Below are 16128 nucleotides of genomic sequence, written 5' to 3' on the forward strand. Positions count from 1 at the left end.
TGTAATCCATTATGATAAAGCCGATAAGGAAAGGAAGGAAAAATTACTCAAACCTAGTTTTCTAGATTTTAAATACATTTAGAATGAAAATAATTTAACACCACCGTATTATTAACTTGGATTTGTCTAAAAGTAAGTGAAACTCTACACCTGTAACAAGGAATTTTACATGTATTAGGAAAAGTGCTTATGTTCCAGTTTCATTTGTTTGCCATTAATTTTCGTAAAAAAAACAACAAAATGCTTGTTATTTTTGTCATTGTGAAGTAAAGTGAGTTTTAACAAGAGAACCACAACTTTTTATTAGATAAAAAATAAATGTTACTGAATCTGAAATATTTTACTTCAAAGACTTCCACATTGATTTCCATGGCAGAATTTATTAGGAATATTTAAATAAAACTGTTTCCAGCTCTGCCAGCCTCAATCATCACCTGGACAGTATGTGGTAATTACAATCACAGTATGGCCAGGTACATTGTCACTATTACTGGCATCCACATATTTTGTGTTCCTTCATCATCAGTAATGGTCCCTCATCATTAGTGATCCTATCATCGTTAATGTTCCCTCATCATTAGTGTTCCTATCATCGTTAATGTTCCTTCATCAGCATAAGTGCTTATTCATTATCATTAGTGTTCCCAATCAGCATTAATGATGCTTCATTAACATTGGTTTTTTCTCCTCATCATTAGTGTTTCCTGGTCATCATTAGTGTTTCCTGGTCATCATTAGTGTTTCCTGGTCATCATTAATGTTTCCTGATCATCATTATTGTTTCCTGGTCATCATCAGTGTTTCCTGGTCATCATTCGTGTTCCCTGATCATCATTAGTGGTTCCTGGTCATCATCAGTGTTTCCTGGTCATCATCAGTGTTTCCTGGTCATTATCAGTGTTTCCTAGTCATGATAAGTGTTTACTGGTCATTAATGTTTCCTGGTCATCATTAGTATTCCCTGGTCATCATTAGTGTTTCCTCCACATCATTAGTTTCACTCCTCATCAAAAAAATGGTTTAATATGCTTCCAAATTACACAACTTGAGGACCTGTCAACCTCAATAAAGCCATTCTCATGTTGATAAGGAGAACTCATTTCAGTAGAACCCAAGAGTTTCTTTGTTATAGAGAAGTGGTGATTTTATTTTCAATGGTTATGACAAGTTATGGCTAGGGAGATGAGGTAGCTTGTACTATGACCACCAGTAAATTGAGCTATCTCTCCAAACTGACATCAATAATTCACTTCTTTCTTGGCAGGTTTTATCATTTCATGATCAAGTTTTACTAACCAGCACTGCTTAGGTACATGTACTGACCTTCAGGATTGTCAAGGTCACTGGTGCATTATCATTTGATTTAACTTGGGTACTGATTGACCTTCAGAATTGTCAAGGTCACAAGTGGTCATCTAATGTATCTTAGGTGCATGCTGTCCTTAAAGGTCTATAGATAAATTACCTCGCAAACTTCAAAGCATGTCTCATATAAAACTAAAAGCTTAAGGTCAAATCAGCAGCTACAATACTGAAGGGGTTTAATCAACTTTGTTTCAAATAAATGGCCTTAACCTGTTTAATCTAATATAATTAGAAATAATTGTATACATATATATTTTGCTTGCAGCTTAATTTGCTGGAGTGAGTTTCAGAAAAATAGAAAAAAGTCATTTTAGTCAATTTGCTCTTGGACCTCTTCTTTTAAGTTGTAGCATGCCCATGTTTGTGTTGATGTGTTAACATGGAGAATATCTACATGTCTGCTAAAGTTTTATGATGAAGGCTGCGATGCGTAGACTACAAAAGCCCCAGACGCCAGTCACCATCATCCAACAGCATCAATAAATGGACAACAAATTTATATTGTTTGAAATGTAATTAGGACTGTAATATACCTCAAGCCTGGAGTTTAGCTTTTACAAGCTTACTGATAAATATTTGTGTTTGTTCTCATTATCAGCATGTCCCTTTGTGACTACCAAGCTGTCTGATCCCTAGCAGCAGAATCCCTGAGAGGTCCCAGACCAACAGTAAAATCTCTAGGCCTCTAATTTAAGTTCTCTATAACCCTGCAACTATAAAATTCCTTATGTTGTAGCAAATATTTCTTCCTGGGTTTCTGACAGACCATAAACATCATAGAACCTATCACAGGAACCTGAATGTCAGACATTTATAGGAACTTCCACTTTTAGCCACTAACACAGGCACCTGAGTGGCAGACACATCTAGCCAATAACACAGGGATCTGAGTGTCAGACACATCTAGCCACTAACACAGGGATCTGAGTGTCAGACACATCTAGCCACTAACACAGGCACCTGAGTGTCAGACACATCTAGCCACTACCATAGGGATCTGAGTGTCAGACACATCTAGCCACTAACACAGGCACCTGAGTGTCAGACACATCTAGCCAATAACACAGGGATCTGAGTGTCAGACACATCTAGCCACTAACACAGGGATCTGAGTGTCAGACACATCTAGCCACTAACACAGGCACCTGAGTGGCAGACACATCTAGCCACTAACACAGGCACCTGAGTGTCAGACACATCTAGCCAATAACACAGGGATCTGAGTGTCAGACACATCTAGCCACTAACACAGGGACCTGAGTGTCAGATACATTTATCCCACTAACACAGGGACCTGTGTGGTAGACACATCTAGCAACTAACACAGAGACCTGAGTGTCAGACACATCTTGCCATTCACACAGGTACCTTAGTGTCAAACACTTCTAGCCACCATTGTCAAACAGATAATTAAGTAACACCATGTACTTTAACCAAAACAAACAATTCACTCTCCTGGTAACAAGTACCCTGATACAGTCACACTTTTTTTACAGACCAGACAAGCTAACCCTTAAGTTGATCTATTTAAGTTCTTGTTCTGGAACCATTGGAGCTAATTTCTTTTGACAGTGTGTGGAATTCCTAGTGAAATTCTGCATTGTAATGTCTGTTTGGGAAGATATATTATATTTACATGTCAAATCAGCCTTAATACGGAATGGTCAAGGAGGAATAGAATCAATTCTCTGTGATGTTTTCTCGGACTTTTGCATATAAATGCTATTTTTAGACAAGGAACCTGACATCTGTTGGACATATTGACCAATACATTACGTCCTCCAGATGTCACTACAGTGATACAGACAGCCTTCAGAGCAAAATCTATTATAATACTGCTGGCTGGTATCATGTGTCATATACCATGTCTTAGATATCATAACACGTGTGTAATAACACTATTCTGTTGTCATCAATAAATCGCGTCTTGAAGACATAACATGATTGTAAACATAAACATCCAAGTCAAAATAAGCCTGCCTGTCTTAAAGGGAAATGAATTTGAGAATTTTTGCTTATTTTTTCAGAAATACAGGTTATATGATAAAGAGAATCTTCAACTCATGTCAATGAAATATCAAATTTATTCAACTTGTGAAGTAATTTGGTATGTCACATGCCTAAAGGCTTATGATGTTATATTCTCTTTATACTGTAAAATCATAAATTTTTGCGTGGGATTCATTTTCATTGAATTCGTGGGTACTCTGAATCCACAAATTCACATGTACTCCTAAAATTCAACCAATAAAACTTTGACATGGGTTGTAGTACTAGTGTATCTGGTGAGGAAGATTTATCCTCGAAATTAAGTGCCAATGAAACTGTATATTTTAGAAAATTGGAATCCCACAAAAACAAATAAAATTTAACATTATTTGTTTATACAGCTCACTGCTGTCCCAGTGTTTAGGTACAAATGTACTTACTTTTTAATGAAGACCTGTATATTGATGACATACTGTAAATGTACATATTTTAGTGGTCTTTTTATTTTTTGCTTAAAAATATTGTGTTAAACTAAGATTCCTTTAATTGCAATTTACAGGTACCAAAACATAAATACAATATCTTGTATTCCTTGCTTATACATTGAACAATATACATGACAAAATTGTTCAGGCCAACATGTGTGTACACTATACATAGTATTTCTAAACCTAACGTACATATATCATAGCTTTACTTTTCTCTATCAGTCATCAAGACCAAATACCGATTAATGCCTGTTGGGTTTTAGTTACAGATTCATGCCTTTGTTACGGCACTCCAGGTCTTTTACTCAATACATCCGAGGTGTAGCTGTTTTCCTTCATTAGATGTAGCCATGGATTGTTATGAAAATATTTTACAGATACTGTATAGCTACTGTGTCTAATGAAGACAGATTTGGAGAGATTTTATCAATTTAATTAAGAATTATGTCTTTTTCTATCAGGTTTTACTCTTGCTGACAATGCTGTTGTTAAATATAGCTCTCTGTTGTCAATAGACGGACTGCTTCAGCTGTAATTGCACATAAAGCGCTAAGCTATCTAAAGACTGGGAAGGTGGTAGTAAACTAGAATTGGGTGTCTGTTCATCCTCTATCTAAAGACTGGGAAGGTGGCAGTAAATTGGAATTTGGTGTCTGTTCATCCTCTATCTAAAGACTGGGAAGGTGGTAGTAAACTAGAATTGGGTGTCTGTTCATCCTCTATCTAAAGACTGGGAAGGTGGTAGTAAACTAGAATTTGGTGTCTGTTCATTCTCTTTCTAAAGACTGGGAAGGTGGAAATCAACTAGAATTTGGTGTCTGTTCATCCTCGATTTAAACTGGAAAGGTGGTAGTAAATTGGAATTTGGTGTCTGTTCATCCTCTTTCTAAAGACTGGGAAGTCGGAAGTCAGCTAGAATTTGGTGTCTGTTCATCCTCTTTCTAAAGACTGGGAAGTCGGAAGTCAGCTAGAATTTGGTGTCTGTTCATCCTCTATCTAAAGACTGGGAAGGTGGTAGTAAACTAATCATGCAGCTTGTCTGTCTGTTTGTCGCTTTGCATGAGAATTTGGAGTGTAAGAGATAACTTGAATCAAGTTGTCTGTTCATCCCCTAATCTAAAGACTGCAATGGTGGAGGTAAACTGTAATCAGCTTGTCTCTGTCTGAAGTGGAAAACTTGATTTGGGTTTTCTGTCTATTAGTCACGTTGTATGAGAAATGGAAGGGTGTAGGGAAAACTTTAATCAGGTCGTCTGTTTTTCCCTTCATATGAGATCTAGGATGGTAGTAGAAAACCTGGAACCAGAATCCTTGAAGGTAGGGGTAAACTGGAATTGGTCTGTCTGTCTGTTCATCCCTTTCTCTAAAGGAAATGAAGTTAGGAGTACATGTAAACTGGAATTGGTCTGTCTGTCTGTTCATCCCTTTCTCTAAAGGAAATGAAGTTAGGGGTACAAGTAAACTGGAATTGGTCTGTCTGTCTGTTCATCCCTTTCTCTAAAGGAAATGAAGTTAGGAGAACATGTAAACAGGAATTGGTCTGTCTGTCTGTTCATCCCTTTCTCTAAAGGAAATGAAGTTAGGAGAACATGTAAACAGGAATTGGTCTGTCTGTCTGTTCATCCCTTTCTCTAAACGAAATGAAGTTAGGAGAACATGTAAACAGGAATTGGTCTGTCTGTCTGTTCATCCTCTGTCTTTAGACATGATATTGTCATAGCAGCAACATTAGGAGTGTTAAAAAAGATGTAGATTTATCTTCATTCAGATCAGAAGTTTGACAAATTGAAGTATTTTTAGGAATGTAAGGTTCCTGAATTTATGAAACCCTTACAGAATTACCTCTTTTGATCAATATGAAGCATTGATTACCTTCAGATCTAAATGCTCAATAAAAAAAACTTTTTAATCAACTTTATTCGTTTTTTATGAACATTCTTTCATTGAAATATTATGATTTATAGTTAATAAGATACCAGAGAATCGGTTAATGTGTATGTTGTTAAAGGAAACAAGAGAAAAGGTTTATTTGTGACATGTCTGACTGCCAGTCATGTCTCACTTACAACCATTGCCTAACATCCAATCGACATGACCAGAATTGTAGATGGAGTTGGGGCTTAGTTCAGATACAGAACTGTGTTAGATTCCTTATATTAATCATTGATTTGTCTGTGTCCAGATTTGAACCGTTTTCACGAGGGAATTCTTCGAAGCTTTTTGGCATTGTTCTATATAATGCTGTAATTATGTCAAGTATCTCAAACACTTTAGAACACTTTGTATCCGATAACCTCCTTTGTTCTGACTGTGGGTTACATTCTGCTGTTGTCAACCAACAGTATCTCTTATAAATGCTTTTTTCCTGTCTCAGTTTACACCTCTGGCCCTGATCGTCAACTTGCAGGTCTCTGCACCTGACAGTCACCTTAGTGACCTCTGGACCTGATGGTTACAGTGGAGATCCCTGGACATGATGGTCACCTCAGAGATCCATGGATCTAATGGTCATCTAGAAGCCTTTATGGATGCTTTAGAGACCTCTGGATCTGACGGTCCTCTCAGTGTCCTCTAGATTTGATGGCCTTCAGGGAACCTTTGGACCTGATGGTTGCCAGGGGCACCTCTTTACTATATGATCACCTCAAAAGGGTTTCTGGACCTGCTATTGGTGACCACAGAGAATTCTGGTCAGTTATGTCCAAGGTCGTCCTTAGCTGTGATATTTCTGATTTTTTTTTTTTTTTATTATTTGTGTTTTTTGCTCTGTAATCTCATGTTGTAGCTGTTTGTTTGTCATGGCCTTGAAATCTAAAACAATTTTTTCTGTAATGACCCTGGGTATTGATGACCTTTGACATCTTTTCAGTGATAATGTATTGTTTTATGTATGACCTCTGACATCTGTGGTGATGTGGTTTTAAACCTTAACCTCTGACCTGTTTGTAGGTTAGAATTTTCTGTCTATCTGGTGACACTGGGGATCTAAAAGAATTCACTAAGGCCAAAGTTCTCAGTATCAGATGGTCCCAGAAACAAACCTCTAATGAAGGCAAATGACCACATTAGCTACCCAGTGTTGTCTATCAATGAAAGCCAGACACATGTGGTCAATGTAGAAATGCTGATAACTGTCACTAAGGCCTCACCAGATGTTCATGTTGTCAACTTAACATAACATAGCTTTCCTGTATTCATTCTGACATAATTTAGCTTTTCACATTTGAAATAAAAAATGCATGTCATTGTTTTTTGGGCAAATATAATATTGGGCAAAGGCAAATATTATGAAAGGACAGCAAATGGATGAAGGTTTCCTTATATTTTAGTATCGTGTACTCATAATAATTTTGATTAAGGAAATGAGAGTTCACAACTGATTGTTATTGATCAGAAAAGTTCAATTATTTGGCAAATATGAGGCTGTTAGTTGTCATATATAAGTATTGGGAATATAAAGGCAAATGAATTTCTACAAAAATGATAGAAAGCGCAGCTAGAAGAGAAAAATCTCTGAAAATTCATCTAAACGTATAACTGAAAAAGATTTCTCAACAACAACAAGAACCAGTTGTTTACCATAAATGCTGTTGAGCATGACTGCATTCAAAGTTATGTTCAAGGGAGATAATGAAATAATGTTTACATGAAAATTAACAGCACAGTTTCGTGGTTTTTGGACTCCACACATAGTAACCTTGACTGTTCATCTGGGCCCGCTTCCTCGTTTCGACTCCTACGATCAACTCCAGTAAAGTGATAGATGATCTGTACTGGTTTAGATATATATGTTGTCTAAAACAACATTCGACCCACCTACTGCAATCTCGCATAGGCTTTGCCCGAAATTATATTAAACATATAGAAATAGTGCTTTAACACCTAATGGTAGCCTGTCACCAAACATCAAACCTATTTGTCATGTCCAATCCATTTATTAAGTTAAAACTGAAACTTCTGCCAATATTGTTCATTAATATTATCTGCACATCGTCGCATCACACACTGCATGACGATATAGGAACTAGTGTATAAATGTGCGATACAATCACACATTTCGTGTGGGTTGTTAGAAATGGGTGATTAATATCATGAATTGAAAACTAAACTGAAAGCTTGTGTAGTTATGAGTAAACAGAGACAATAGGTGTATTAAAGCTTGGTGATGATAAAGAATAAAGGCCGTTTTTAATTTGACAGTTATGTTATCGAAATTCGACCAGACCCTGAACATTAAATAGCCTCTCTAGTGTACAGATGTGCGATAGCAAATTTCTTCCTCTTTTACTACAGTGCATACATTGTGTGCATATAATGCAGACATTGTGCACACATCGCACATCATGTAACGACTGTACATTTCAAATTATTGTTGGATAGATGATATTATCGTGGCGTAAAGTTATGATAGATAGACGTATCAACATTTGGCGATGATAACAGGTACCCAGGAGTAAATCTGTTACTATAGCAATGTCATATTGACCCGACAAATAACTGCCGTAAAATTTCATTGTTTCGGCTACCTGGCTGTGTAGCTATTGATAAATTGTTCACGTCCATGTGGCAAAACATTGCTTATTGTTCGTCATAGATTTCGTTGTTGACATTTATCACATAATCATTCTGTTATCCAGTGAATCTGCCCTTGTGATATTTTAACATTTGTCACTTATGTAGTAGATATATCCTTGAGTATTTTCATTGGCTGCATGAGTCAAAACTTGATTGTAATGTCGTAATATGGACAATTACTGTACGTCATGAATTGAAAATGGCACAACAACATCGCTGCCTCAGTTTGATTTTGTCTTCCATTTTTTTGACTGGAAAACCTGTCAAAATATAACTTGTTTGAGTTATGTGATAAACAGTTTCTTGAATTTGTTTTCATTCCATATATTGGTTTATGCATTATCAAAAGTTTTCAATTTTGCTGGTTTCTTAAAATCTCATATGAAGTGATAACTCATTAATATTTGATATGTAAGTATGTTGTGTTTCTCTAAGTAAGAATGTTAGTTACAATGGAAAGAAATCATTCTATAGTCTCTCACTTGTCAATCTCACTTCCTGCTTATGCCCCGCCCACCTTTTTCTCCAGTCATTCATTGCCCCTCCCATCATTTTTTGCATTCCAGGTCAGTGTTATTTATACTTTGAGAATCTCAACAGATTTGGATCATACTTACCCCACATTTTCAAAACAGGGCCACAATGGTAAAGTGGGTATAACGTCCGACTGTCTTAATCACAAACCCTCCACGTCTGGTGACAGGTTCAAAGCTTACATGGGGCAGTCACCAGGTACTGGCTGCTGGTCAGTGGTTCTTCTTTAGGAACTTTGGCTTTCCTTCATTACTCAAACCTAGCTTGTCCACTAAGATGTCCGTGGCTGTAATAGGATGAAAATCAACAATAAACAAAGCCAGTTTAATACACGATGTTCTACACTTATAAAGTTCTGGTGTACAGTTCTGGTGTACATGAGAGTGGGAGGATTAATGCCCGAGACATTTCCTTGTTTGTTTCATTAACAGTAGAAAAAACGTTGATATATGACAAATGTTGTTTGATATGAGATTCCTCTGTTTGTTTTGTTGTTAGGCTGATTGTTACATTATTTGATACGGAAATCATTTACTACAAGGTGATAAATATCCAGAATGATGTTTCTGTCAAAATATCTCATGTTTTTTGTGATGTGTGAAGTGTTTACAGAATTATGGGTTTAGACTAAAAAGAAAAAAACCTGATAACTTAGTAGCATGAAATAAGAAAGTTAAGCTATACAGTCAAATCAAAACCTTTACTACAGCAGATTGTAAACTAAACAACAGATGAACTTAAACCTTTACTATAGCAGATTGTAAACTAAACAACACTTGAATTTAAACCTTTACTATAGCAGATTGTAAACTAAACAACAGTTGAACTTAAACCTTTACTATAGCAGATTGTAAACTAAACAACAGTTGAACTTTAACCTTTACTACAGTAGATTGTAAACTAAACAACAGTTGAACTTTAACCTTTACTACAGCAGATTGTAAACTAAACAACAGTTGAACTTAAACCTTTACTACAGCAGATTGTAAACTAAACAACAGTTGAACTTAAACCTTTACTACAGCAGATTGTAAACTAAACAACAGTTGAACTTAAACCTTTGCTACACAAGGCTGATAATTTTGGTGATTGGCACCTAATGACTAACTCATTAACAGATTGATTGTGAAGCAGCTGGTTACCAGTCACTACAGATACTACGAGAGTGATATTAGGACTTAACCACCAACTGATCCAATCCTACTCTCAGATAAATGTAGCTTACAACATAAACAATAACTGACATCCATTGAAATTTGTAAATAGAAATATCAAAAATAGTATGTTTATGGTGTGCTGTTTTGTGGTTGCAGGTTGTTGGACAAGCTGTTGGTGGTGTGCCCCAATGTCGACTATTGCGAGGAAGTTCTGCCACGTTCTGAACTTGAGGCACATCTACTTCACAGGTATTTTTGTTGTGTTGCTGTGAAGGTCGTTTTGTTCGATTTTCATCTCCTTTTTCACAGAAGTTATGTAGTTAGTCATTGTTTCTGTTGTTGAAATTATTGAAATGGTCTATGTTTTAACATTTTGATTCCATCTTTGAAAATCGCAAACTCTCAAAAAGAACAACAGTATGATGTGTTAGTAAAATGCTTTTCTGAAATATGCAGTCATTTAATCTGTTAACATATGTTTCGGTTATAACTGGTACAGTTATATTGATATTCTGCCAGGATTGGCCCTGGAGTCTAACTCAGCCCCATAAAGCACTTTATTTCTTTATCAAGACATGGAAATGTGGATGATCACATATTCCCACAACTGTTACTTGATCATACAATCCTGACTTTCAGACTTACAACGATCTCGTGTGTCCGACCCCGGGGACCATAAATAAATGTTCAACGCCTTTAGGTCATAGCATGGGAGCTGTGGAGATCTGTGGTTAGTGGGTGGTACCCTAGAGCATGAAGAGATGATGGTTTCTATTTACAGGTGTCGTGGTGCTGTTACCCGATGTATAAAGTCTAGTCTTGGCTGTACATTCCAGGGGCCAAGAAGTGCCCTACAGAGTCATCTATGGGAGTGTCAATATAGGGACCAAGATGGAGGTAGGTGCTCCACTAGTTCCAAAAAAAAACTATTCTACTAGTCCCACAAAAACTATTCTACTAGTCCCACAAAAAACTATTCTACTAGTACCACAAAAACTATTCTACTAGTACCACAAAAACTATTCAACTAGTCCCACAGTAACTATTCTACTAGTACCACAAAAACTATTCTACTAGTCCCACAAAAAAACTATTCTACTAGTCCCACAAAACTATTCTACTAGTCCCACAAAAACTATTCAACTAGTCCCACAGTAACTATTCTACCAGTCCCACGAAAACTATTCTACTAGTCCCACAGTAACTATTCTACCAGTCCCACAAAAACTATTCTACTAGTCCCACAAAAACTATTCTACTAGTCCCACAAAAACTATTCTACTAGTCCCACAAAAACTATTCTACTAGTCCCACAAAAACTATTCTACTAGTCCCACAAAAACTATCCAACTTGTCCCACAGTAACTATTCTACTAGTCCCACGAAAACTATTCTACTAGTCCCACAGTAACTATTCTACCAGTCCCACGAAAACTATTCTACTAGTCCCACAAAAACTATTCTACTAGTCCCACAAAAACTATTCAACTAGTACCACAAAAACTATTCTACTAGTCCAAGTCCCACGAAAACTATTCTACTAGTCCCACAAAAACTATTCTACTAGTCCCACAAAAACTTTTCTACTAGTCCCACAAAAACTATTCTACTAGTACCACAAAAACTATTCTACTAGTCCCACTAAAAACTATTCTACTATTACTACAAAAAAAAACTATTCTACTAGTCCCACAAAAACTCTTCTGCTAGTACCAAAACATACTACAGTGAAATCTGCTTAAGATCATGTTCCATATGTCAGGTGGAAATGTAATAATAAGCAGAAAGTGACATAAAGAGTTTACACATTTTTGCAGACGTCTAAACCCAAAAAGTTAATTTTCAGTTGAGGCAAACTAACTTGTTTCTAACCGAAGTTGTTTGAAGAAAATTAATTTGTAATTTGATTTGTTTTTCCTATAAAAACAGTGGTTTTCCCTGAATTTTGTTTGTTTATTCTTTGAAATATCTAACCTGCTGTCATGAATTATCATGAACGATCATGACAATTCATGTCAGTTTACGCATGGTCAGATTTCTATGTGACAATACCGTGTCAACAGCTGATGTTTTGCAGTATGATTTATTTATCCTATTGTATAGGCCTCATAATGGTGTATCATCACACTTTGGTAAAAATATTTTCTGAAGATCACAACTCATGCCTTGCAAGCAAAAATAGCCCGCAAAGTGTGAACTTGTCACCTTTGAAATGCCACGTTTCATTGGCTGTTAAATTAGTGGCTATTTTTAATGTTGAATGTTTAATGTTTTATAATTTTTAAAAACCTAATTTCAGAACATAATACTCAACAGTGCTTGCGTTAATTTAAGCAATATAAGATTTGAAGAAATATTTAAATGACGATATTCTAATATTTTGACCAATTCGGTTTCCAATCTTAAATCCATACAAAACTTTTTTTCACCCTGAACGAATCATCTGAGAAAATTATGATGTTGTCAGCAAAGATGTAAGCTGCCCAGTGAAGCTTTTCGGGGCACATGTGATAAATTTTGTATCATAAATTATACTTAATCCAGATTTCATTTCGCGAAACCTGAAGTTCAAATTGGCTATTTTACATTTTCAGCTTTGTATCAAAAATGTGTTCTCATAAATTTAAAGAAAGCGACATTCGTAATGACGACATTGACATGCCGCGGTTTGGTGTCCAATTGATCATTGTAAAAAGAGACAAAACAAACACAATTTATCGTAAATTATGGTTCATGGTAGATTATTTTCAGAAATGTGTTTTGTAAAATAATCATTTTTGTTTTGAAATCCATCCTGGTATCCATACCAAAGTCTTATTTTCAAGAAGTTTTGGCAGCACGTCGGACACATTGGAAAACTTAGTGGCATCCAACATTGGTTGCATCGTGACAAGTTCCAAGTGACAAGAGTTTAAAACCCACTTTTAACACTTGGAATGCACTAGCCAATTTAATAAACAAACACACAAGACTCCCTTCAACCTAGCTGGACCTTAGAGGTAAGCAGGTCAATCTTTTTTGTTTGGGAGTTGCAAGTTGTGAAAAGTAGGCCAGTAGGGCATTGACGATGTTTACATGAGGTGTCGAGGTGTGACATATGACCCTTAGGCATGAATCCATAGAACCTGTACTCACTTAACCGTGATTGACCTTTAGTTTTTTTTTTTTTGTGATAGTCGGCAAATAAAGCGATAATAAGCATTACATATATGAAATAAGTGACATTATCAGATGTTGGATTGCAGAGAATATATAGGGTCGAAAAGTCCCACAAAAACCACTCCACTAGTCCCACAAAAACCACTCCACTAGTCCCACAAAAAACACTCCACTAGTCCCACAAAAAACCACTCCACTAGTCCCACAAAAATCACTCCACTAGTCCCACAAAAAACACTCCACTAGTCCCACAAAAAACACTCCACTAGTCCCACAAAAACCACTCCACTAGTTCCGAACAAACCACTCCACTAGTCCCAAAAAACCTCTGCACTAGTCCCACAAACACCACTGCACTAGTCCCACAAAAACCACTCCACTAGTCCCATAACAACTATTCCACTAGTCCCAAAAAAAACCACTCCACATGTCCCACAAAAACCACTCAACAAGTCCCACAAAAACCACTCCACTAGTCCCACAAAAAACACTCCACTAGTCCCATAACAACTATTCCACTAGTCCCACAAAAACCACTCCACTAGTCCCACAAAAATCACTGCACGAGTCCCAAAAAAACTACTCCACTAGTCCCATAACAACTATTCCACTAGTCCCACAAATACCACTGCACTAGTCCCACAAAAACCACTCCACTAGTCCCACAAAAACCACTCCACTAGTCCCATAACAACTATTCCACTAGTCCCACAAAAACCACTGCACTAGTCCCACAAAAACCACTCTGCTTGTCCCAAAAAAAACACTCCACTAGTCCCACAAAAAACACTCCACTAGTCCCACAAAAACCACTCCACTAGTCCCACAAAAACCACTCCACTAGTCCCATAACAACTATTCCACTAGTCCCACAAATACCACTGCACTAGTTCCACAAAAACCACTCCACTAGTCCCACAAAAACCACTCCACTAGTTTCATAACAACTATTCCACTAGTCCCACAAATACCACTGCACTAGTTTCACAAAAACCACTCCACTAGTCCCAAAAAAAACACTCCACTAGTCCCACAAAAAACACTCCACTAGTCCCACAAAAACCACTCCACTAGTCCCACAAAAACCACTCCACTAGTCCCATAACAACTATTCCACTAGTCCCTCAAAAACCACTGCACTAGTCCCACAAAAAACACTCACAGTCCAAAAAAAGTCAAAAAAACATAGTTCCACAAAAACCACTCCACTAGTCCCACAAAAACCACTGCACTAGTCCCACAAAAACCACTGCACTAGTCCCAAAAAGACTACTTCACTAGTCCCATAACAACTATTCCACTAGTCCCACAAAAACCACTCCACTAGTCCCACAAAAACCACTCCACTAGTCCCACAAAAATCACTCCACTAGTCCCACAAAAATCACTCCACTAGTCCCACAAAAACCACTCTGCTTGTCCCATAACAACCATTCCACTAGTAACACAAAAACTACACACCATTTGTCCCACAAAACCACTCCATTTTATAAATCCTACGACCACTTCTCTAGTCAACTCCACTGATCCACAAAAACCACTCTCAATGTACTGCAAAAATCTTTCCATTTGTCTGAAAACTTTTACTTTCTGAATGTCATCTACATCTGTCCGGCATTGATAGAAAAATTGAAATCGGGAAAGGAAATATAGGTGAATCTTGTGGAGATATATTATAAGTAAGAATGCTGTGACCTATTTTATGTTACCTGTGTGATTTTTACCTGCTATGTTGATTGACATATGTCATTGTCACCTATCCTACATCGCTGATGTCCGGGGCATATTTCCTGATTATGTATACACTTAGGTGTATGATTGTAGATACTATTAAGCTGTCACTTGAAAAGAGACGTGACATATTTGTGGTCTACACGCTCAAACAGTGATCTTTAATAAAGAGTCAGAAAAAAATTCAAACAATAACATCATTATATAGATCCAAGTTATCAAAAAACCATTGTCTGAAAATATAGGGAAATAGAAGTCAGTTAAAAAATGGTATAGGCCATGATTTTCCTGGGGATGACATTTTTGCTATTCTACATAACAAACATGATCATGGCAATTTAATGCTTGGAGGAATAAGATGCATTGGTGTGTATTACAACTTACCACGGAATTTTGTTTCAGTAAAAATATAATTCCGTTTTTGTTTTAAAGAAAATCCCAAACATTTTGACCTCTGAAAACTATCAGCTATTTGGTACATCATTTACTCGATCTAGCAAATGACAAAAAGAAAATTTCATAATATCTAAATGTTGAAAAGTGCCAAAGTTGTATCTCACAGGCTTTTTAGGGTTTTAATTAACAATTTGACAGATTTATATAATCCTCCAATACTGAATTTTGATAGAAAATTCTGCTAAGACAAAACGTACTGCAACAACAATGTTATGCTCGTAAGAAATGACTGCCTCCTCCTAATAAACATGAATGAGTTCGAAGACCTTTGCACGCAATCACACATGTCCATGTCACTCTAAGGGCAAGTCACGTGGAGTTTCTGCCTGTGTGGAGTTCATCAAGATAAACGTGCAGTGTCTGGGAGCCTGCAAGAGACAAAAACTATTATTGGCAAAGGCATTTATACCATGTAGTTAAAAAAACGGATTGATGGTGCTGGCATGTTTAATGTGTATTTGTCATACAACAAATGCCTGGCCGTCGACTGACATTGATTTCAAAGGGTAATGGGTGCATACTTACGTAAACACCTAATGTGATTCTCATAAATCAACAGCACTATTGCAGACGTTCGGAAAAACCAAATATTGGTGTTCTAAAGATAGCCTGTAGTTACATAACAGGAACTCAACGAATTCGGCAGTCGTCAAAAGAACTTAAAGAAAAACAAA

General features: G+C 36.7%; 1 protein-coding gene and 1 long non-coding RNA gene across 2 annotated transcripts in view; one reads left to right on the forward strand and one right to left on the reverse strand.

Moving 5' to 3' along the window:
• LOC132558038 (E3 ubiquitin-protein ligase LNX-like) overlaps nucleotides 1-16128 on the forward strand; it is an 86025-nt gene that overhangs the window by 50079 nt on the left and 19818 nt on the right. The window contains exons 2-3 of the mRNA XM_060222563.1: nucleotides 10265-10357; nucleotides 10890-11005. Coding sequence (XP_060078546.1) covers nucleotides 10265-10357; nucleotides 10890-11005 — 209 coding nt within the window. The remainder of the gene's footprint in view (nucleotides 1-10264; nucleotides 10358-10889; nucleotides 11006-16128) is intronic.
• LOC132558040 (uncharacterized) lies at nucleotides 7832-15816 on the reverse strand. The gene is made up of 3 exons (XR_009554536.1): nucleotides 15652-15816; nucleotides 9035-9237; nucleotides 7832-8677 (listed from the first exon to the last, which is right to left on the reverse strand). It is a non-coding gene; the product is annotated as an uncharacterized LOC132558040 (long non-coding RNA).

This window comes from Ylistrum balloti, unplaced genomic scaffold (assembly GCF_031769215.1).
Source record: "Ylistrum balloti isolate Yb309-2 unplaced genomic scaffold, AGI_CSIRO_Ybal_v1 Utg370746, whole genome shotgun sequence".
Classification (NCBI taxonomy): domain Eukaryota; kingdom Metazoa; phylum Mollusca; class Bivalvia; order Pectinida; family Pectinidae; genus Ylistrum; species Ylistrum balloti.